At 42.5% G+C, this 25855-nt stretch overlaps 1 protein-coding gene across 1 annotated transcript in view; it reads right to left on the bottom strand.

The window, feature by feature from the left end:
- Positions 1-25855, bottom strand: part of galnt13 (UDP-N-acetyl-alpha-D-galactosamine:polypeptide N-acetylgalactosaminyltransferase 13) — a 194846-nt gene that overhangs the window by 81344 nt on the left and 87647 nt on the right. Inside the window, exon 4 of the mRNA XM_055638080.1 lies at positions 1132-1298. Coding sequence (XP_055494055.1) covers positions 1132-1298 — 167 coding nt within the window. The remainder of the gene's footprint in view (positions 1-1131; positions 1299-25855) is intronic.

Here is a 25855-nt window from a genome sequence, read left to right as displayed (position 1 = left end):
CCTGTCCACGGGGAACAGTGGAGGAAGAGACTGACTTTGGTGCCTTCCCACCCAGTAGGAAACTCTGATTCTGCTGTGTGGGGATGTTTTATGTTAAATTCTATCGTGTGTTGTGTCCTTTATTTTTATTGTATGGCTGTATGGGAATTTCATTTCACTGTGCCATCTGGCACATGTGACGAATAAATGTGTCTTGTATCTTGTAGTTTGTAACCTATTTAGATTTAAGGATGAGGAAAATAAAATGCCTATTCTTCAACTACACATACAGCAAATAAAGGCACCACGCATTTTACATGGTTACGTGGCTGAAAAGCAAAGCGGAATTCAAAAATGCGTAAAAATACACTGTCAGCAGTACATTTGAGTAAGTTATTCCAAAAATCAAGCTTTGAAGGAACAAAAGCTCGTTATTACAAAAACACATAAATTAACACACGTAAAATACAAGGTGCCTATACCACAATTTTACACAGAGGTTGGTGGGTGCCTGGAACGTGCTGCTGAGGGTAGTGGTGGAGGCAAATACGATAGTAGTGTTAAAGAGGCTTTTGTATAGGCACATGGAAGTGCGGGGAAGAGAGGTATATTGATCATGCTATAGGTAGATGAGATCAGTTTAACTTGGCATCATGTTCAGCACAAACATTGTGGGCTGAAGGGCCCGTTCCTGTGCTGTACTGTTCTATGTTCCATTTACTCCTTATTGATCAGATGGACACAAAAAACAAGATGAAAATTTTTTCCCAACTGTTCTTAGGCAACTGAATCATCCTACCAACAACTAGAGTGCAGTCCTGAGCTACTATCTAACTCATTGGAGATCCTTGGACTATCTTTGATCGGACTTTATTGGACATTATCTTGCACGAGACGTTATTCACGTTATTCACTTTATCACGTATCTCTACACTGTGGATGGCTCAAGTGTAATCATGTATTGTCTTTTATATTGGTTTTATTATATCATGTCTTATCATATATTGTCTTTCCGCTGACTGGTTAGCCCGCAACAAAAGCTATTCATTGTACCTCAGTACACGTGACAATAAACTAAACTCAACTCAAATGTCAAAACATGCCAAATTCTATTAGAAGTACTTATTGATAAGTAAAGGGAACTGTGTTTACCTCTTTCACTCTCATCATCAACAAGGATAATCTCTGCGAGAACATTCTTGGGCGATCGAATAAGTACACTATGAACTGTACGGAGCAGAGTACTCCAGGCCTCATTGTGAAAAACAATGACCACACTTGTGTCTGGAAGATCATCCTGGTAAACCTTTGTCTTGCATCTGAATGGAAAAAACAAAATGAGATGGTTAGAAACTTCAGGTCATACCAGTTTTTCGTCATGTGCACAAGAACGGTGATGTGCAGCTGGAGTGAAAATCTTGCTTCCATCAGCATTACAGACACATAGACATACGCGCAAAGTACACCCAAACTGCACACAAAGTACACACAAAGTACATGCAAAGTACACACAAAGTACACGCAAGTCACCTACAAATCATCCACAAATCGTCCACAAAACACCCACAAATCGCCCAGCAAGTGCCAATAAATCACACAAAGTGCCGGCAAGTTTTGCATTATGAAAAGAAAAAGACCATGCAAAAAACATTAGTGTAAAACACAATAAGATCACAAGTCCATGGTCGTGCAAGAGGTGCTCCATAGTGTCCTGTTGCTGAGGTAGGATTAGGGTTGTGTGGGTCACTTCAAGAACCTGATGGAGGGGAGTAGTTGTTTGTGAACCTGGTGGTGTGGGACTTAAGGCTCCTGTATCTCCTGCTTGACGGTAGCAACGAGGAAAGGGCAGGGCCCGGATGGGAGAATCCTTGATGATAGAAGCTGCCTTCTTGAGGCAACTTCTCGTGTAGATGCTTTTAAATCCAAAGTAAATTATGGCCACAGCTTTGATCTATCTGCTAGTATCTTTGCTGAGGCTGGACTTAAGTATAATGAATCAAGTTGGGCAGCCAACATTACTTTGCCTCTGGTCTTCAGTCACTGGTGTCACTGTGCCTCACATAAACTTAAAATAACTTAGTTTTCCTTGGTGAACACCTAAATAAACAACTCAAACTCTTATATCTGGGCAGTAAAAGACTAATGGGCCTGTCCCACATACGCAATTTTTTTGGCGACTGCCAGCACCCGTTATAGGTCGTTGCAGGTCACCGAAAATTTTCAACATGTTGAAAATCCAGCGGCAACCTGAACATGGTACGACTCTCTGGGCGACTACTCACGATCATACAGGCTTCACCCCGTGACATGTCGCCGGGATGACGCTTGTATGGTCGTGAGTAGTCTCCTCAGTCGCCCAAAGAATCGTAGCGTCTTTCTGGTCGCTGCTGGATTTTCAACATGTTGAAAATTTTCGGCGACCTGCAATGACCTATGGCGGGTGCCGACAGTTGCCGTAAAAGTCGAGTAAGTGGGATTGGCCCATAACTCTTGAAAATATGTATCCACAATTCATATTAACTTATCTCTTTATCTTATACCTCTGATCAGATAATAAGTATGTGTCTCTGATGCTAATGCATTCTGAAATCAATTAAGTAATGGCACAGTTAATGAACAAAGCCAACCTGGTAAATATTTTTCTGGAAATAATTACTGAAGTAATCTGATGGAATAAATTGTCCAATTCATTTTTATTGTATTTAATTTAAAAAGAACTTAATTGCAATAAAGCATTTAACAGTCCACCTGTCATTTAATCAATTCATTGGTATGGAAGTCTCCATAATTAGATTGGTTATTGCAGATAATTTCAAAGGTTATGATTGTCAAAGTACTAAACTTCAGGTAGTTAATAAAATATTTAGACCACTGAACACAAAAATTACATGGCGAAAAAATTCTTTATGGCGTTAAAAAAAAAGAAATATCCAAGATTTGAAAACATTCCGTTGATGCATAAACAATTACTGTCCAATTCAATTAAATCACTTAATATTTGAATTATAATCACACTATTAGTAGTCTTAGCAGTAATGAAGCCAGGCAGCTCAGAAATACTCTTAGCACAAGGACTGCAGCAAGGCTGCAGAGCTGAATACTGCATCTGCTGTCTGGCAATATTAGGAGTGCTATTCATTCATTGTGTATTAACGTCCTCTTTGAAAGTCAGGGGAATGACAGAATGAGGCCAATGAGGAATATACAAGTTTTGCCAAACGCACTTTTCAATCTTTAAAGGTTTTTCCAGCACCTTACTGAAGAAATGTTGTCCAAGAATACTGCATTAGAAATATAAATGTTTCTTTTCTTATGGTGCTCATGTACAATATTATACATTTTTAGTTCAATGGTTCTTCACCAGGATATAACTATTTGATGAACAGGTTTGTAGGTTAATTACCTTCTGTAAATTGCCCCCAGTGTGCAGAATGCAAAATTGGGATAACATAGAACTAGTGTGAATGGGTGATCAATGGTCAGCATGGTGGGCCAAAGGGCCTGTTTTCATGCTGTATCTCTAAACTAAACAGGCAAATCTCCCTTGCCAAGGCACGTCGTTTCGATAAACATTTGGTTCCACCTTTAGGCTTTAGACTTTAGAGATACGGTGCGGAAACAGGCCCTTCGGCCCAATAAGTCCGTGCCAACCAGTGATCACTTCACACACCAACACTATCCTACACACCAGCTGTATCTCTAAAGTCTAAAGTCTAAATTAAGTTGACTTGAAAAGTCTGGAGCATTCGATGCTTGGGACTAAGTCAACTTGCCATAAGATTCACAACATGGGATTCCTATAATATCACTGACAGAGGAAAGGATAAGAAGTAGTGCCTTGTAACATGAAATACTTCTGACCATCATTGAAAAGTAAAGCACAGGAACAGACCCTTTGGCCCTCAATATTTGTGTCTTCCTGGATTGGTTGCAGAAATTAGTTTGCGATGACAAATTTAGCTTTCTGTGAATTAGTTCTGGCTTCTGACTGTCTATAATATAAAACAGTAACTACTGGAAATACTCAGCCAGTTAAGCAGCATCTATTGATTGATTGATACTTTATTATCGCATGAGATATATCACAGTGAAACTCTTTACTCTGCAAACCATACACAAGGGTATGCAAAGAGTCGCCACATGTAGGGCGTGGACAAAGTAACAAAGTATTCAGTATAGTCCCCAATGGTCCCTCCTTGTTCCTACAGGGAGGAGAATAAACTTGCATAAGATTTGTGCTTGATCATAAAGAGGTAAGGCTGTTTTATTTTTTTTATAGTTGCAAATTTAAGCAGCACAGTTGCCTCAAAAAAACCCCCCACAAGGTGGCACTCTATGGCTGGCTACATGCATCTGTCAGTGTGTTGATGGGGCCAGTTCAAATTACTATTGCTTCCCCTGAGGGAAGTGGAACTCCCCCAGCAGGATGATGTCAACACGTTCACGTGCATTCATAGTCGATGATATCACTCAAGGTGCAGCCCCTCTGCTTCAGGCATGGTCAGGCTACGTATGATAGACACAAAGTGCTGGTAACGCAGCGAAACAGGCAACACCTCCGGAGAAAATGGAGACAATTTGGGTTGGGGCCCTTCTTCATTCTGACCCTTGTTCAAACTAAACCTGAAACGTCTCAATTTTCTCCGGAGATGCTGCCTGACCCACTGAGTTATAGCCTGCGTCTTCGAGTGGACCCCATGTAGACTCTTAGCGTGGAAACAGGCCTTTTGGCCCAACTTTCCCACACCAGCCAACATGTCCCATCTGCACTAGTCCTACCTACCTGACAAGTCCTATTTGCCCATATCCCTCTAAACCTGTCCTATCCATGTACCTGTCAAAATGTTTCTTAAATGTTGCAATAGTACTACTTCCTCCGGCAGCTCGTTCCATACACCCATCACTCATTGTGTGAAAAAGTTACCCCTCGGGTTCCTATCATATCTTTCCCCCCTCACCATAAACCTATGTCCTCTGAACAAGAGATTTTGTGTAGCTACGCAATTTATTCCTCTCATGGTTTTGTACACCTCATTACTCCAGCACATTGTATCTATCTTTGGTATAAACCAGCATCTGCAGTTCCTTTTTGTTACAGTCTGCGTACCATGTTTACATGGAGTGTGAGAGATTGCAGCCCATGCTCCTCAAGTTGTAGCTGCATTTTAGCCTCATGGTCTTTAGTGTACTCCTGGACCACACTATGTGATATTTAAGTTAGTGAGGCAGTAAGGATAGGGGCGAGCCGGGAGAACTAGCCTTTCACAAGCTGCTCCTTCCATTTATTGGAGGCGGGCTGGATTAATCACCATCCAATCTGATGTTTAAATTAGAGAGGCAGTAAGGATAGGACTGAAAATGAGAATTGTTCCCAAGGGCTCTCCAATAAAATAGAACTAAGATGAGAACAGTTCGTACTTTCGAAGTAAAACTGTGACTTTTGCAAAGATAATTTAAATTCTTATATGCACCACTCTCCCTTGATGGATTCTATCTAGACGTCAACATAGATAGTGTCACCACTACAATTGCTGGAAATCTAAACTCGGCAACAGGGCCATCAGAGAAATCACATCCAGCCGGATAGCGAATCCCATCATGCTACTTTTCAGGATTTACCTGACAATCTTTGGGAATGACAAAGACAACTCGTGCTAAAAAGAAACAAAGTGCTAGAGTAGTTCAGCCAGTCAGGCAGCATCTCTGGAGGACATGGAGAGGTGACCTGAAAAAGGGTTCTGACCCAAAACATCATCTATCCATGTTCTCCGTAGATGCTGCCGAACACTCAACCCTATGTTGAGTGACTCTAGCACTCAGCAAGCACCCATTTACACTAATCCCATTTATATTCTCCTCTCAGTCCCCTCAACTGTAAAAAAAACCCAGATCGCTTATGGGCCTGTCTTTAGGCGACCTTTTAGGCAACTGCAGGAGATTATGCAGTCGCAACATGGTCGCCACATGTTCGCGGGTGGTTGCTGGAGAGTCGACTTCATGGTCGTGAGGAGTTCCCGCATTCTGGGAACTAGTCACGGCCTCATTATGGTCTCCGTGAATTTTGAATTTCCTCACACTTTAAACATATATCCTCTTGTTTTTGATCCCCTTACCTTGGGTAAAAGACTCTGTGCATTCTCCTTTCCTATACCACTCATGAGTTTGTGCACCTTTATAAGATCAGCCTTCAGCCTCCAGCGCTCCAAGGAATAGTCCTAGCCTGCCCAACCTCTCCCTGTAGCTCAGACCCTCGAGTCCTGGCAACATCCTTCTTAACCGTGTTTATGTATCGAATTAAATTATGTGACTGGATAGCATGCAAAACAAAGCTTTTCACTGTACCTCGGTACGCATGACAATATTAAGCCTCAACCTAATTTAATAATTTCAAAATTATGAGAAAGCTATTAGAATGATTTTTACCTTTCATTGTTGAAATATAAATCATGTCACTAATTCAAGTTTCAAATGTTAGTGCATCCATAAAACATATTCATTGTGCTACCGAATTTTGAATACTAAACATTTTTTGACAGGCAGATATGATTTGATCAATATTTGACCCAGCACAATCTGTCAAAACTCTGCCAGGATGAAAGATTGCCCAAAGGGTTTATATTGTCACATGATGGAATGTGAACATCATATCCTTCAAGGTAATGCAAAAGCTCTCTGCTATTGTTCCAGCTACCTCAGCACTTTTCCCCCACAAAATACAGCAGTAAAGAATAGTAAGTCCTGCATTATTATTTAAAGCTATGAATTTAATGGTTCAATAGTTCATTGTCACATGTACTAAGGTACAGTGACATTCTTTTTTTGCGTACAGTTCAGTAAAGTATTACTATACATTATATTACTATATTACTATGTATTACTATCCATACTTAATCTTAGATTAAGTACAAAGTGTATAGAAAAACGGGCCACTGAAACAATATACGAGAGTCGTAGGTTTTGCCGCTATGTTCAAGGTTCTACTTGCTTTAAGTGCAGCTGGCCATGATGCCCCGTTGGCATGGCGGCATTGCAGGGTCGGCCTGGCCAAGTGAAGTTGTAGGTGTCCTCCAGCGTTACGTGGCTCTGCGTGCCGTGTTCGGTCCATCGCTCGATGCAGTCAAGCCCCAGGCTGCTGCAGGGCATCCAGCCCTCGCTTCATTCTGAATCCGCATTTCAGGCAGAGAACCGTTGTCCCTCTTCTTAACTGGCCACCGTTCAGCCTTTGTGGCCCAGGGGCGCCCCCCACAACCGACCTTGAGGACATGGAATTTAGGCCGCTCTCACTGATTTTTCACGGAAAAGCTGGAGTAACAACTGCAGTAATTCAAGAATACATTCAGAGATCCTCATGTGGCATCATTTCCACGCCAAGATTGCATTAAAACTAAACGAAAGCAAAAAGTGACGAAAGGAGGAAGAAATGTGTCCATGGGATGAATATTTATTACATAAAACCAGCACATGTTAAATTTTTAATATCATTTCAATGTCGTCGAGGAGACAGTGAGCATTAAAAAGGTTGAGACAGATTTATTATTATCTTGTGTACTGAGGTACAATGAAAACCAGTTTAGAATTGTAAACCAACATCTGCAGTTCCTTGTAACTATAGTTGTTTTACAGGCTATAGTTCCCCCTGAAATGGGAGGACTATGTATAAACACTGCTGTAATTTCTACATGGTGAAACCAAAATGTATAAAAATGGCCTTTATTAAAATCTGACAATGTGCACTTTAGCCACATGTGATTTGTTCAATTACAAATCTCAAATTGTGGAATACAGAGGCAAATAAATAATGATGGGCCTTTGTCCCAAACATTATGGAGGGCACTGTAGGTGGAAGGTGAGAGCGAATATATTTAATAGGAACCTGAGGGATAACTTTTTTTACACAAAGGGTCGTGGGAATATGGAACAAGCTGGGACATCATGGTTGTTGTGGGCAAGTTTTATGACCATTCAGAAGCCAGACAACAGGGAAAGAAAGTGCTCCTGCATTAGATGGTGCGCTATTTCAAGAATTTGTACCTACTGCCAGACTGGATCAGGGACAAGAAGAAATATTGTTCTTCAGCGGTCTTCCGGAAAATAATTAGCCAGTTCCGGTTAGGAATTGAGAACCAGAGGACATTGGTTTAAGATGAGGGGGGGAAAGATTTAATAGGAACCTGAGGGGCAACATTTTTATGCAAAGGCTGGTAGGTGTATGGAATGAGTTGCCAGAGGAGGTTGTTGAGGCAGATACTATAACAACGTTTAAGAAATATTTTGACAGATACATGGAAGATAGACACAAAATGCTAGAGTAACTCTGCGGGTTAGGTAACATCTCTGAAGAAAGGAATAGGTGACGTTTTGGGCCGAGACCTTTCTTCAGACAGGTACGTGGATAGGATAAGTGTTGAGGAATATGACAGGTGAATAGGACAGGTTTAGAGGGATGTGTGTCAAACGCAGGCAGGTAGGACTAGTGTAGATGGGGCAGAAAGGTCAGTGGGCATAAGTTGGGCCGAAGAGGCTGTTTCCACACTGTATGAATCTATTTCTTCTGAGGCCAACATACAAACCAGCTTCTCCCCCATCGATTCCATCTACAATTCATGCTGCCTCGTAAACATAATCAAAGACCACTCACTACCCGGTCGATCCCTCTTTCCCTTCTCCTGACGGGAACAAGACACAAAAGCTTGAAAGCAAGTACCACCAAGCCTTTGAAGCCAGGTGCTTAAGATTCTGCAAATAAGGTTCCATATCATTTTAAAGTATAGAGAGTAGCATGATTGAAATATTAAAGTGCCTTGGATGACGATGAATACATCAGCCAGTTTTGATTGTTGTTTTAATAACATATCCAGTCTTTTAGTTACTTATTTATCTGGACTACAACTGGATTTCAACAAGTCCCTCATTCAAATTTCCACATTAATGTTCCATCTTTTGATTCCAGCACAAAGTAATAATATATCGCACCTTTTCATATTACGCTAAATCTACCACCATTCTGCAATCTTTTCCTCTATCAATATCCGTTTGCACAAAAAGCTGGAGTAACTCAGCGGGACAGGCAGCAGCATCTCTGGAGAGATGAGAAGGGTCTCGACCCGAAACGTCACCCATTCCTTTTCTCCAGAGATGCTGCCTGTCACGCTGAGTTACTCCATCTTTTTGCGTCTATCTTCGATTTAAACCAGCATCTGCAGAGTTCCTTCTTACACAATATCCATTTGCAATTTCATTCATTTCTGGATAGGCACACGGTTATGGAGGGGTAGGGATCATGTACATGCAAATAAGAATTGGTCTTGGCATCGTGTTCAGCACAGAAATTGTGGGCTGTGCTGAAGAGCCAGTTGTTGTGATGTACTGTTCTATGTTCGATATATATCCAACAAATGGACAGGCATACAAACCATGTTTCTCGGGGTATCTATATCTAAATCTAAATTTTATTAGTTATTTAAGTATGATATCGGATAGAAGCTGCAACCCAAATCTCGTTGCACTTATGTGCAATGACAATAAAATATATTATTCTTATTATAGCTTAAGACTATATGTTCCCTTATTTATATATCTATGACTAAACAAAGTGAATTGAGTTGAAGAAAAAAAAACTCAATGCAAGAATGAGTTCAACTAGGCAAAGGTGAGTGATGGTGGAGTGGACTGATCTGGCTGATCTGGTGTAGGAAGAGGTGAATGGAACTCAGACTTATTTTAGTGGTGTAAGTGTAGAGGGTTTGTACATCCATTGTGAAGAAGAGCAAGCTGATGCCGGAAACTGGGAATGTCTCCATGGGACATGAAGAAAGTATACAGTCAAGGCACGCTGATTTAAATTCTGTGGGCCAAGAATATGCTGAAATAATGATTCCACTCCAGACACTTCTGCTTGAGGGGTTTTTAAAGGAAGTCAACCCATCTGCACATGTTTGGCTCCAATGATAGTGATACAGAGTCGTACAGCAGGGAAACAGGACCAACTCACCAATGCCGACCAAGATGCCCCATCTAAGCTTGTCCCATTTCCCACGTTTGACAACAATAATAAGAGCGCCATAGAGTCATACAGCACGGAAACAAACCCTTCAGCCCAACGTACCAATGCTGACCAAAATGCCTCATCTACATTAGTTCTATCCGCCCGTGTTTGGCCCATATCCCTCTAAACCTTTCCTATCTATGTACCTATCCAAGTGTCTTTTAAATGCTGTTATGGGACCTGCCTCAAATACCTCCACTGGCAGCTTGTTCCCTATACTCACCACCCTCTGAGAGAAGAGGTTGCTCCTCAGGTTCCTATTAAACCTTTCCTCTCTCACCTTAAACCTCTGTTTTTTGCTTCCCCTACCCAGGGTAAAAAGTTTCACCCAAGCTATAAAAATGAATCTTGGTCATAGAATGTGGGAACAGGCCCCTTTGGCCCAACTTGCCCACGCCTACCAAAATGTCCCATCTACAGTAGTCGCATTTGCTTACATTTGGCCCATATCCCTTTAATCCTATATGTCTAAATGTTTCTTAAACATTGTGATAGTACTTGCCTCAACCACCTCCTCCGACCTCGTTCCATAAATGTACCACCCTTTGTGTAAAACGTTGCATCTCAGGTTCCTATTAAATCTTTCCCCCCTTCATGTACAGCTCGATAATATCTCCAGCCTGTTAAAACCTCTCCCTGTAGCTCAGGCTTTCAAGACTTGGTAACGTCCTCGTAAATCTTCTCTGAACCTTTCCAGCTTAACAACATCTATCCTTCAACAGGGTGACAAAAAGTGAACACAATACTCAAATGTGTTCAGTTGGCCTCACCAAACACTTGTTCCATATAAAATGTTGTAGTCATCATTGCTTCAAAGGATGTACTTATTGACTTTCCAGTCTAGTAAAATGACACAGATTGGCACATAATATACCAGGTTTCTTTAAAACGGAGAGGCCTTTAAAATCCTGGTGAAAGAAGTTAATTGTTGAAAAATAATTAAAAGTAAATTCCACTTGTTCAGGTTTTATTTGATAAATGAATAATATGCCTATAATCCCACTGTCTCTACTAAATCACACTTTCCACCTTAATTAATTCTACAGGCTCTTCGAACTAATTTAAAATTTTACCTCAAGTGCAAATTATTTCAAGAAATACGTTTAGCTTAACTTGATGTCATCAAATAGAGTTTTTCTTTCAATTCCTAAATCAAAATCAATGATTTTAGAACAAGCCAACACAAACCTCCATGGAACATGTTTTGTCATGCCTCTAACAACACAAGAAACTTATTTTGAGCACTAAAGCTGAATTCAGTGCATCTGGTTTAATTTAGTACTGAATATTGATGCCCTACACACTCAATAACGCAGGTAGTAAACTGAATAATTTCATAATTGCATAAGTTATGGGAGCAGAATAAGGCCATTCGGCCCATCAAGTCTACTCCGCTATTCAATCATGGCTGAACTATCTCTCCCTCCTAACCCCATTCTCCTGCCTCCCCACAACCCCTGACACCCTTACTAACCAAGAAGTATACAATCTCCGCCTTAAAAATATCCATTGACTTGGCCTCCCCAGCCATCTGTGGCAATGAATTTCACAGATTCACCACCATCAGGCTAAAGAAATTGCTCCTCATCTCCTTTCTAAAGGTACTTTTATTCTGAGGCTATGGCCTCTGGTCCTAGACTCCCCCGCTATTTGATGTGTAAGTAACAATTTACAAAAACAATTATCCTACAAACCTGTACTTTGGAGTGTTGGAGGAAACTGGAGTTCCAAAAGAAAACCTACGTGGTCACAGGGAGAACGTACAAACTCCGTACAGGCAGCACCTATAGGCAGGTTCTGGGCCTGTAAGGCAGCAGCTCTACTGCTGCTGAAGTGCACAAAACAGACGATGAAAGGAAAGCCAGTACAATCCATCAGTTAAAAGGAAGTTAAACAGAAATAGAACATGGAACAGTACAGTACAGCACAAGAGCAGGCCCTTCGGCCCAGTGTCCTTGCCGAACATGATGCCAAGACCATCACTTATCTACCTGCATATGATCCATATACCTCCATTACTTGACATATCCATGTGCCTATGCCAAAGGCTCTTAAATGCCACTATCGCATCTAATTTATTTTAAAAAACAGAAAGAATTTGTACATACACAGTGGCTGACACAGTGTGAGAAAAGCCTGATGATTTTAGGTCCAATTAATTTATACTGTGGAGTTACATGTGTTTTTGAGAACATTTCGACCAATATGCGCAGCAAGATGTCAGTCCACTGAGATTAATGACTGTTTACAAACAAAAATGTTGAAAAGTATCACAGATGGGACTTAATAATGTGTCTTCATAGCAGCTAAGTAGATGATATATCAGTTTCTTCCCACCACACTTCAGTCAATTAAACTCAGCATCTTAAGAAAAGATGCATTCTTCCCCTTTCCCCCTCGCCCCCACACCGGTCCTCATACTAGCTCCACTCTTCGCATCCTTGTATCATTTCACTACCACCTCTTCCCCAGCCAACAATGGGCCATTGTGGGCTCCACCTTTCCCAAAGTCATCTGTTGCCAGCCCTGTTTTGTTCTGGTCTTTTCTTACCTCAAGTTCCCTCCCCTCTACTTTCAGTCTGAAGAAGGATCCCGACCTGAAACATCACCCATCCTTTTATCTCCAGAGATGCAGCCTGGCCCACTGAGTTACTCCAGCACTTTGTGTCTATAAAACCATACACCCACCACCCTTTATGTGAGAAAGTTACCCCTCAGATTCCTATAAAATCTTTTCCCCTTCACCTTAAACCTATGCCCTCTGGTTCTCAATTCCCCTACTCTGGTAAAAGACTCTGTGTATTTGCCCTATTTAATCCTCTCATGAACATATACACCTCTGTAAGATCACCCCTCATCCTCCCACGCTCTAAGGAATAAAGTCCTAGCCTGCTCAACCTCTCCCCATACCTCAGGCCCTCTGGTCCTTGATTCCCCCTACTCTGGGCAAAGACTTTGTGCATTTACCTCATCTATTCCAAGTATAGCGTATTTTCTGAAGACTGGTGCCATTGACAATGCACCTTATCGCTTTCAGCATGCAGTACCAGGCTTAAGTGCTGAGTAAAAAAATAAAATCACACAGATGTTCGACTCCAAACAGACCTTCTCACCCCACCATCTTTCTTCCATCCAGACCATAGAGCTTCACAACATCACTCGTCTTCACACTTGCAACAACTCCCCGCCTGCAGAACTCGTTCTCATTTTGGTCCTCCTATTAGTATAACCACTATTGGCATCAGGAGGGTTGAGGGAGTGGGGGTGGAGGTGGGTCTTCTACAACCCTAATTTGTTGGTTTAGTTCTACTGCATCTTTATCTCAGTCTTGCATCGTTTGTCTTGCATCATTTGGTCTGTTTAACGTTAAAAGAAGTCCTGACCCAAAACATTGCCTGTCCAGCCTCCACAAAGACTGCCTGACTCGTCTAGTTACTGAAGTAACTCAGCGGGTCAGGCAGCTTCCCTGGAGAACATGGATAGGCGACGGTTCGGGTCAGGACTCTACTTCATCCTGTACCTGGAGCTACTGACTGGATTGTAGACTGGATCACTTATCCACTATCTTCTTGGCTTGTGTCGGTCTAATTCAATTAGACTCTAGTGAAGTGCCTTGAACCATAACTGCAAGTTATGTTCTTGCTATGTTCCCCCACCCCCACCATCCACGCAATCGTGCCCACCCCGTGTATTCATGGGAACCACGGCTAAAATTCAATCCAGACCAAGCCCACTTGGTCTGCACAGCCTTAACAATCTTTTTAAGCATGGTTAAACTTTCTGCCACCACAGATGCATGATTACCTACAGCGACTGTTCCTAGCTTCCCTCCTGTTTCATATAGCAGAGTAACAGAGACCCAAAGCTCCATAACTCACATATAATGTTCAGTTGTGACTTGCTCACCATTATCCCATTAGAACATGAAACCAACCAAAATCACTGGAGATTTACCCACAAATCGCTGGTGTCACCTCCAATATTTGTCAAGAATTATATCTTTCCATTAACCTATATGTTCAGCTTGTTACTGAAGAGTTGTAGAAGCATGGAACTGCAGATGCTGGTTTACAAAAAAAGACACAAGGTGCTGGAGTAACTCAGCCAGTCAGGCAGCATCTCTGGAGAACATGGACAGGTGATCAAATTTTGGATCGAAACACTTCTTCTATAGCTCACTGAGGTGTTATTTACCAAATGAATATTTAATCTTGAAAGGAAACTATCAGTGTATCAATTGTCAGCAGATATAGATACCAAAAGAGAAGGAAATTAAGAGCAACTAACAGGTACAAATCTATGAAGACCCTGCGAACATTTTGCTGAACATTTGCGCTCAACTCGCCTATGTCGACGGGATCACCCGGTTGCCCATCATTTCAACTCCCCTTCCCATTCCCACATCTGACCATTTTTGTCCTGGGCCTCCTCCATTGCCAGAATGAGGCCACACACAAACTGGAGGAACAGAACCTCGTATTTTGGTGTACAAATCTAGCAATATGAAGACCGCTAATTTCGAACATTTCCCCTCCTGAACAGTCATTTCACGCACAGTTCACATTGTTTACTAGCATAGCTGCACAGGCCAACAATGGACGGGCCCTGCCTGAGGTCTCGGCCCTGATTGTTGCCGCACCATTTCAACTCCCCTTTTCCCATTCCAACATCGTGACCATTTTTTTCCTGGGCCTCCTCCACTTGCCAGAAAATGAAAAACCACACAATCAAACTCAAGTACTGGAGGAACAAGATACAGAGTGCCTCATATTTTCAGTTCCAGCTTGTGTCTTAGGGAAGGTGCTGGAAGGACCGTTCCAAAGCAAGCTGTGATGCAACCTGGCAGAAGGCTTTCTATGGTGCATCAGAACATTCCCGTAAACTACTCCTTTCCTCTCTTGCACGTTCTACAATATTTCTAATTTTCTAATTTGTGCCCCATGATGACAATTCCTTCATGAGGCTTCAAGTATTTTTTTTAGATTTAAACTCCATTGCAGTGGACAATACTTAAGAACGCAGAATATGATATGGTAACCTAAAACATTTAATTATTACTCAAAGGATGATGGGTATATGGAACGAGCTGCCAGAGGAGGTAGTTGAGACAAATATTATAACAGCATTTTAAAGATACTTGGACAGTTAGATAATAGGAAAGGATTAGAGGGATATGGGCCAAACACAGGCTGGTGGGAGTAGTGTAGATTGGGCATCTTGGTCGCATGGCAACTTGGACTGAAGTGCCTGTTTCCGCGCTGTATGACTCTATTATGACACTATGTCATTTGCAGATTTTCTTCATCAGGCTGCTTTTATCTCACCACTCATTCCAGACACAGACACAGTCACACAGATGCACACACAAACCTCTCAGGATCTTGATAACTTTATATACGCTGATTGCTGGCAACAGTGACAAACTGTGACCCTTGAATTCGTTCACATTTCCGCAATTTCTTAATTTATGTCATCTTGCATCACCCGGGAAGTTTACACTTAAAAATGAAACTTGTTATATTCTTTGATTTTCTAGAGACTATGGGAACATTATCACAGTACTTGCAAATAAAATGATGTCCCAGTGAAAATGGCCTGAGAACAACACTCATTACATCAGGAGTCTAAAGAAGAGTCTCGGCCCGAAACGTTGCCTATTTCCTTCGCTCTATAGATGCTGCTGCAACCACTGAGTTTCTCCAGCTTTTTTGTGTACCTTCGATTTTCCAGCATCTGCAGTTCCTTCTTAAACTCATTACATCAGACTGGGATGCAAAGTCAAGAACCATGTGGAGAAAATAGGGAGATGCATGTGTATTTTACATTGTGGAATTTTACTTCGGAGTCACGTGAGTGATTCCGTGAAGAATCCGCTCAGCACGCATGTGCGGCATTACGTTCAGCAGAGCAACAGCGGCGCATCGGGAGTCAGGTGCTCCCGCTACGGGGTGAAAGAACGGACCGTCAGGTAAGCTCTGAGGTCGGATTTTTCTTTCACAGGGAGCCTTCTGCTGTCAGGCAGAGAAGAAAGGCTCTAGAACAAACCTTTCCCCCGCTCGACTCCACAGAGGAGCGTTCCATCTGGGGGGGGCAGCAACAAGGCGCGGTAGGACCGCTTACCCGGCGCTCCGCTATTCCCTAACACCGCGCTGGAAGTAAAGCCACGGAAGAGGCGTCCGGCCAGTGGCTTCCGACTTGTCGGACGGGGACGTCTCTCCACCCGCCCGGGGGAGAGACAGCCGCCTGAGCCGCATGGAGCGGCTCCTGGAGCAGGAGCTCCAGCGAGACGCGCTTGTGAGGGGCGCTCTCGCAGGAGGAGTTCAGGCACTCCCTCCACAGTGCCTTCTGCACTGTCCATTGCTTCCTCCTTACCCGAGGGTAGCTTTGGTGACCAGGGCTGGGCTGGTCAAGAAGAGGGGACGATGGCTAAAGATCTCGGGAGTGTGCAAGGGGTGCAGGAACAGGAAGAGCTGCTAGGTGTGGTGGACCGCTACGTGGCAACCCCACGTGCAGGAGGCCGTTCAAGGCCCTACAGGAGAGGTGTTCAATGAGGCGTATACAGCTCCAGAGAACTGTGAGTCCCTTAAAGTGCCGGCTGTAAACAACCAAAAGTGGGGGCACGTTGGGGCAAACATTCGGAACCAGGAGCTAAAACTGCAGCGGATCCTCAGGCTCCTGACGTCAGCCATCACATCATCTGCTCGTTCCGTGGACCAATATGGAGATGACCACAACCTTCATAAACAAATCATAAGATCTGCCATAAAATCCTAAATTTGCGGGGTTGTGCATACCCCAGCCACTGAGCCAGACCCACTGCTCTTTGGCAAAAACCTCACAAAGCATATGAAGGATATGGAGAGGCCTTAACAAGCTTTTGGTCTCATGAGGGCAGGCCCCAGGACGAGCAAAACCAAAAACAATAAGCAGCAGCACCCCATCGCGTCCATCAGTCGACGTCTACCATATGGGACTGATGAAAGCTCGGGGTCCGCATTCTATCACCGAAAGTCTTCTTTAGACCAGGGCCCAGAGCGGACCCCATGGAAAATGTGCCACCCCCCAACGTCACCACCACGTCAGACGACGTGCAACACTCGTTGGACCGGCAGGAAACAGAAGAATACCCATAACCATGGAGGTAGGTGGGTCTGGTTCCTACCAGCATATAGAGTAATACTAACACACGGGAGTCTATCACGAGTGATCAGTATATACTCAATGGCATTAGTGGATACAAATACAATTCATACTAGAAAAATTGCCACCAGGTCAACATTCACCCCAGAGGGTATTTTCCTCTCTCCGTTAAAGAAACGAGAGGGACAAGCTGAACTGGTGAGACTAATTACAAAGGGTATCATGGGAAAACCTGAACCCTTGCAATTCGTATCAAATATATTCACTAAACCCAAAAAAGATGGTGGATGTCACATCATCATTGACTTAACTTCACTAAATATGTTTGTTAAGTATATACATTTCAAAATGGAAACAGTTGTTACTGCCAAACAACTAAATTCCAAAGGATACTTCATGGCAAGCATTGATCTTAAAGATGTTTACTATTTAGTACCATTCACAAGGATCATCGCAGATACCTGAAATTTACCTGGATGGGGCAGCTATAGCAGTTTAAAGCGTTACCCAATGGGTTCACATCAGCCCAAGATTGTTCACCAAGAGACTAAAACCAGCTCTGGCAATATTCAGAAGACAAAAACATATTGTCATGGCATATCTTGATGATATCCTAAATGGTAGGCTAGACCATGGAATTGACTATGTTAGCTGTATCAGCTACCAAACAGTTATTCGAAACCCTGGGATTGTCTTACATCCAGATAAATCTAAGTTGAAGCCATCCACAATCATGGACTACTTGGGCTTCACAATTAATTCAGTCTACGTGACTGTAACATTGCCAAGAGACAAAATAGTTGAATTGGCACAATCATGCAACAATTTAATGGTCAACAAACTACCAACTACTCGACAAGTAACAGAGTAATTGGGAAAATGGTAGCAGCATTTTCCGGCTACATAATTCGGACCTTTGCACCAAAAACGACATACAGGTCATTATGATTGTGTCATGAAGTTACCCACTGAAGCAATATCAGAACTACAGTGGTGGGCAAAAAACATTTGGCATAGTTTACAGCCCTATTATCATCACTAACCCTATGTTAGTTATCCAAACAGATGCCAGTGCTCAAGGCTGGGGAGCAACTAACTCTATATCTAGCACAGGTAATAGATGGACTAACCCGGAGTCATCATTACCACTTACACTGGGAATTAATTATCTAGAGATGGGTGACTTTTATGGTTTAAAGCATATGCACAAATATGCATCACTTGCATGTACGGTTACAAATAGATAAAAACTACGGTGGTGGCCTACATTAACCATATGGACGGCATAAAATCGGTATCATGTGACAAGTTGGTCAACACAATTTGGCAATGGTGTGCCGAAAGACATATTTGGCTATCAGCAACTTACCTGCCAGGTAAGCTAAATACAGTGGTAGACACCAGGTCACATAAATTTAATGACAACATCGAATGGATGTTAAAACCCCCCAAAAAATGTCGCAAAATTTATCAAGCAATATGGCACGCTAGATATCGATTTATTTGCATCAAGGCTAAATCACCAGGTACCTATGTATGTCGCTTGGGAACCAGACCCTGAGGCAGCAGCGGTAGATGCGTTCGCGCTGGATTGGGGAAATTCTTCTTCTATGCATTTCCTCCCTTCTGCCTCATCAGTCGGGGACCACGCACAATACAAATGGACTCTGCTTCAAGTATTTTGATAGTACATGACTGGCCTACGCAGCCATGGTTCCCAATACTCCATGACATGGTTGTTGAAACTCCGATGGTATTCCCCAGTGACCCAGAGTTATTAACACCCAGTGTCGGGCACAAGCCACCCGTGCCATGAAAAAATCAAACTCCTGGGTTGCACATTCTGTACAAACCACTTCTGGGACTGGGATTATCAGAACAAACCATCGACACCATGTCAGCATCCCTCCGAACATCCACTAAAAAACAGCACTTGTCCAGCATCAAGAAATGGGAGATGTACTGCTTGGACACAGGGACCTCCTACTCAACCGCTACAGTTACCAACGTACTGGAATTCCTGACGAACCTTCACCACGATGAAGGACTCGGCTACAGAGCCATCAACACAGCTAGAAGTGCCCTGCCTGTCTATTTAAAACCAGCTCCAGGACAACAGGCCATGGGGTCCCACCCGCTGGTGGTCAAACTAATGAAGGGTATTTACAACTCTAACCCCCTAGACCAAGGTACACCCATACATGGGATGTCAGTGTGGTCCTGACATACCTCAGGGGAAGGCCACCAGCCAGATCCCTCAACCTGGAACAATCTATGCTCAAAACACTCATGTTGATGGCACTTGTATCTGCACAGAGGGCAAGTCACTACACCTATTGCGACTGGACAGCATGCTCACAGCTCCAGACCAGATCTCTGTCATTATCCAGGGACTGATCAAACAGAGCAGCCCAGGAACACCTAATCCAGTCGTGGAATTCCGGGCTTACCTGCCAGAACCACGGTTATGTGCCATGACCCACCTACTATCATACATAGACACAACCAAAATATTCGAAGGAGATGAAAAGCCTTGTGGGTCAGTCATAAAAAACCTTATGGTCGGGTGACGAGCCAAACCATTGCTAGATGGCTCAAGCAGGTGCTAAAAACTGCTGGGATAAACACTAACATGTACAAATTTTATTCCACCAGGGCAGCATCCACGTCGACGGCTAAAAGAATGGACGTGCCTATAGACCACATCCTGGCTACAGCAGGATGGTCGGGGGAAAGACCGTTCAGAAATTTTATAATAAGCCATTGGCAAAACCTGTTTTATTTGCAGGAAAGATTTTACAGACTGCAAATATTTAATTTAAGCCCAGGGGAGCAATTTAATTTCTTTGTTGTTATTGTTAAAAAATACCATTGTGTTTTTCTACAAACAGATTCATTGGTTGATTACGATAACACACTTCCTCCCTCAAGGACTTTGGCAGTGCGTGAAGTAATAACTGTTACACGGTTTGAAATCACAGAGCTTTGAAGTCTTCACGGAATCACTCACGTGACTCCGAAGTAAAATAGTAAGATTAAACGAGAACTTACCAGTTTGAAGTTTGATCTGTATTTTATGAGGAGTTACGATGACGGATTACGTGCCCTCCGCTCCCACCCTCATTAATATGGGTCAAAATGTTAAACTGATGTCTCCTTTTCTTTACTATGTTTACTTCAATAACTGTGTCTATCTGTGATTCCACACCGCTGCTTTGAAGTATGCTGCGCATGCGTGCTGAGCAGGTTCTTCACGTAATCCCTCATCGTAAATCCTCATAAAATACAGATCAAACTTCAAACTGGTAAGTTCTCGTTTAATCTTACTATTTTACATATAAAATATATCATGTTTTAAATAAACGAAAAAGCGCTTGTGCCATGCCTTTCACAACTTCCAATGAGCCACACTTTACATCCATTGAATTATTTTTTAATTACAACCACTGATATAATATAGACCACTGATCACCAACCCTCTGGGGTCAAGGAAAGAGTGTTCACGTCACGGCCCTATTTGCACGATTCTTTCCACCACCACGTACAAGAAGCACAAGAAGCACAAGACAGACACCATTATATGCAGATGCCGAGAAGTGTGCACAGCTCTGGCTGAACAACGTCTAATCTTGCGTGTGGATTCGATAAGAAGAAGAAGTTTTTTTGTAAACTAGCATCTGCAGTTGCTTGTATCACTTTGTTTAGTTTTCCATCCTCTAAGAATCACCGTTTCAATATATTGTCTGCAAATAAATGAGTGCGCCTTGATCTCCTCACTTTGGTTCTTGCAAAAAAAAAACCCTGACAATCTCAAGCCACTGTTGGCCATTTTACACAGTCAGCACCTACTAGCAGTTCACTCGTGGCTGGATTTATATTGAACACACAATGCATCTGTATCCTCAATCTGTGCAGCATAACATCAATGCTCAGAGTATTGAGCAGCCAAGACACCAGGTTTATAAAGATACCTCTGGAGTGCGAGGGACTGTGGGTGCCAGGAGCCGCCATTATATCTAGCAATGTTTAGCTAATTTTGCTTTTAGTTTAGTTTTAGAGATACAATGTGGAAATAGGTGTTTCGGCCCAACAATTCCACCACGACCAGCGATCAGCCCGTACACTTGCTCTATCCTATGCACTAGGGACAATTTACAGAAGGCAATTAACCTACAAAAATGTACATCTTTGGAAAGACTGGCTTTAGACTTTATAATTAACATAGAAACATAGAAGAATAGGTGCAGGAGTAGGCCATCAGCCCTTCGAGCCATTCAATATGATCATGGCTGATCATCTAAAATCAGTACCTCATTCCTGCTTTTTCCCCATATCCCTTGATTCCTTTAGCCCTTAAGAGCTAAATCTAACTGTCTTTAAAACATCCAGTGAATTGGCCTCCACTGCCTTCTGTGGCAGATAATTCCACAGATTCACAACTCTCTGGGTGAAGAAGTTTTTCCTCATCTCAGTCCTAAATGGCCTTCCCCTTATTCTTAAACTATGACCCCTGGTTCTGGACTCCCGTAACATTAGGAACATACTTTAGAGATAGTGTCAAAACAGGCCCTTCAGCCCATCGAGTCCGTACCGACCAGCGAACACCCCGTACACTAGCTCTATCCTACACACTAGGGACAATTTACCATTTTTACCAAAGCCAATTAACCTACAAACCTGTACATCTTTGAAATGCCGGAGGAATCCGGAGCACCCAGAGAAATTCCATGCAGTCAGAGGGAGAATGTACAAACCCCGTGCAGACTGCACCCATGGTCAGGATCGAACCCGGGTCTCTGGTGCTGTAAGGCAGTAACTGTACTGCTGTGCCACTGTGCTGCCTTGCGAATTCACTCAGCTGTAAACGTGCTTCTTTACAATATGCAAAGCATTCAAATAAATTTCCCCTTGTAATTTCTCTCGTTGTTTCAGATTGCTTTGATTTGTTACTCGTTGCTTTGTTACAGATTGTTTCTATGTCAAATTATTGTGATACACATTTACAACTAAATGTATTCTGAATTCATTATGTTGTAAACAGATTTCCTTACAATATGCAAAATGTTTAAATAACATTTCCGTCTGATTTCTCTCATTGTAACTTGCTTTATTCCCTTTAGCCTGTATCTGCAAACTGTGGACAGCTCGATTGTAATCATCAGCAATGCCTCAACTTGCTTACAAGGCTTAAGAGGTTTGGCATGTCCGCAACGACTCTCATCAACTTTTACAAATGCGCCATAGAAAGCATTTTATCGGGATGCATCACACCATGGTTTGGGAACAGCTCCATCCAAGACCACAAGAAATTGCAGATAATTGTGGACAAAGCCCAGACCATCACAAAAACCAACCTCCCTTCCATTGACTCCATTTATACTTCACGCTGCCTCGGCAAAGCCACCCGTATAATCAAGGATGTGCCACACGTTAGCCACTCCCTCTTCTCCCCTGTGCCATTGGGCAAAACGTGTGAAAACGCACACCTCCAGATTCAAGGACAGTTTGATCCCAGCTATTATCAGTTTTATTTTATCCCAGCTGTTAACCATCCTACCAACAACCAGAGGGCAGTCCTGAACTACTATCTACCTCATTGGAGACCCTCAGACTATCTTTAAGAAAGAACTGCAGATGCTGGATAAAATGGAGCGAAGGAATAGGTGACGTTAAGGGTCGAGACACTTCTTCACCTATTGCTTCGCTCCATAGATGCTGCCTCGCCCGTTGAGTTTCTCCAGTGTTTTTATCTGACTATCTTTAATCGGACTTTACTGGATTATTCTTCCACTAAACTTTATTCACGTCATTCCCTTGATCATGTATCTGTACACGGTGGACGGCTTGATTGTAATCACATATAGTTTTTGTGCTGACTAGTTAGCACACAACAAAAGCTTTTCACTGTACCTCGGCACATGTGACAATAAACTAAACTAATAGGAAACAAATCTACAATTTGAAAGTAGAATTTAACTGAAATGCCTATTTTTACAAGCTTCTAAAATGTATATGTACAAATGTGGATGGCTGGCTGGCAGAACTAATATTTAATTAAGACTGAAAACTGCAAAGCAGCAAACAAATGTGACTAAGTTGCTTGAATCAAATACTAATTATCACAAGTGTAAGATGGAACTGCAGATGCTGGTAGGCATAAAATGCTGGAGTAACTCAGCGGGACAGGCAGCATCTCTGGAGAGAAGGAATGGGTGACGTTTCGGGTCGAGATCCCTCCAGAATTATTCCAGCAATCACTCCAGCATTCACTCCAGCATTCACTCCACCATTCACTCCAGCATGTTGCGACTAATTATCACAACAACAGTTAACTTGCAACTGTGGAGATAATAGTATCTATGCCTGTACTGTATTAAACAACTCATGGTATTGCAAGACTGATTGTATTAGGATTACTACAACTACAATTATAATGTTACTGCGACAATTTTAATGTGAGATTGTTGCATTTATTCAAAATTAACTGTTCTTCTCTTTTGCCTGTGAATCCATAACAATTTTGAACTGCAGATTTTTATTATGTTTCTCCCTTGATCAAAGTAATGGGTTTATAAATGCAATGACAAAATGAGCTGTGTTGCATTATTTCATCATGCACATCCATTCAAATGAAAATAAACCAGAATTTAAACACAATTTATTCGAATTAAACTCATTTTCATTCAGTATGCAGAAACAAGGAACTGCAGATGCTGGTTTATACCAAACATAGGCACAAAGTGCTGAAGTAACTCAGCAGGTCAGGCAGCATCTCTGGATGTTTCGGGTGGGGTTTTCTTCTGAAGAAGGGTCTGGACCCGAAATATCACCCATCCGTTTTCTCCAGAGATGCTGCCTGTCCCGTTGGGTTACTCCAGCATTTTGTGTCTACCATTTTCATTCAGTTGGTTGCTCATTAGTATTTGCAGAAATATTAAATGTTATTGTATATAGGCATTTTTCAGAATATAAGTAAATCTGACATCAATAAGCAAAAAAGATACATCCAAATTTAATGAAATATCCTTGAATGCAAAATTAATTAGATAATTTAAAAAAATATATTAATAGTGGACCTTTTATTGAATACTTAATTAATGATATTAATACCCTCAGAGAAGTACAAGAATGTTGAAGCATACAGAATAACTAAAACATTGGTCTTATGATTAACATAGGGAATAAAGTACTAAAAGAGATAGAGAGATGTAGACACGCAGAACTTCAGATGATGGTTTATTTTACAAAAGTGCTGCACAAACTCAGCAGGTCAGGCAGCATCTCTGGAGAAGATGGATAGGTGGCGTTTTGGATAGGTGACGTTTTGGGTCGGGACCCATCTACAGTCTGAAGAAAGGTCCCCACCCGAAACGGTACCTATCCATTTTCTCCAGAGATGCTGCTTGACCCGCTGAATTACTCCAATCCTTTGTGTTTTTATGTAAAAAGTGGAGTTCCCTATGTCTACCTGTCACCATTTCCTTCCCCTTCCACTTTCAGTGTTCTGAACATATGCCTGCTTTTGGTATCATGGAGTCACACACTACAGAATCAGGCCCTTCGGCCCAAGCCGACCAGGATACCCCATCTATGTCCTATTTGCCCGTGTTTGCCCTATATCCCTCTAAACCTAAGCCAATCCATGAAGCTGTCATGTATCTTTTAAATGTTGTTATTGTATCTGCCTCAACCGGCAACTCGTTCCATACACCCACCACCCTCTGAGTGTAGACGTTGCTCCTCAGATCATATTAAATCTTGCCCCTCTCACCTTAGACCCATTGATTTTGATTCCACTACACTGAATAAAAGGCACTGTCCCGATCGAGTCCTCTCATGATTTTATCCACCTCTATAAGATCATCCCTCATCCTCCTGTGCTCCAAGGAATAAGGTCCTAGCCTGTCCACCCTTTCACTATCAGCTCAGACCTCTAGAGTCCTGGCAACATCCTCGTCTGCGTTTTGAATGTTCTCACAACGTCAGAAACCTGAGTTCAATCCTGACTATGGGTGCCGTCTATACAGAGTTTGTACATTCTCACCTTGACCGCATGGGTTATTTCCGATTGCTCCTGTTTCCTTCCACACTCCAAAGACGTACAGGCCTGTAGGTTAATAGGCTTCGGTAAAAATTGTAAATTGTCCCCTAATGTATAGGATAGACCCAGTATACAGGGTGTTCGCTGGTCGGCGCGGACTCGGTGGGCCGAAGGGTGTGTTTCCACGTTGTATCTCTAAAATCTAATGTCTAAAGACAGTCTATTGTGTCAATGACTGAAGCTAAACCTTGCCTTTCCCTGTTGCTTAGTTATATAAGTAACTGAGATACGAGGGCTAGATCTACCTGGCATAATCCTTGAATTGTGCTGACTTGGCTGACATCAGCAGAGCAGCGGGATGAATATTTGAGCAAGGATATATCAATCCAGGCTTCCCGCTGGTGTTCACTGTCAGGGCGCCCTGCTGATGGCTTTCGGGTGTTTTAATTGCTCGCTTGAGACAGCATCAGGTATACCTGCTGTGACCTCCAAGGCTGAAGATTCAGTCAGTACTTACTATGCAGCCTGCCACGGAATACAATGAATGACCTGCCGAGCATTCCAGGAATTTTACACCGTGGAAGGAAATGGCGATGGGGGAAGAAAAGATACAGAATCCACTTTCACGAGTCATAGTCATACAGCATGGA

Source organism: Leucoraja erinacea, chromosome 7 (genome assembly GCF_028641065.1).
Source record: "Leucoraja erinacea ecotype New England chromosome 7, Leri_hhj_1, whole genome shotgun sequence".
Lineage (NCBI taxonomy): Eukaryota > Metazoa > Chordata > Chondrichthyes > Rajiformes > Rajidae > Leucoraja > Leucoraja erinaceus.
Note: the sequence above shows the minus strand (reverse complement) of the source record. Positions and strands in the feature narration are given on the sequence as shown.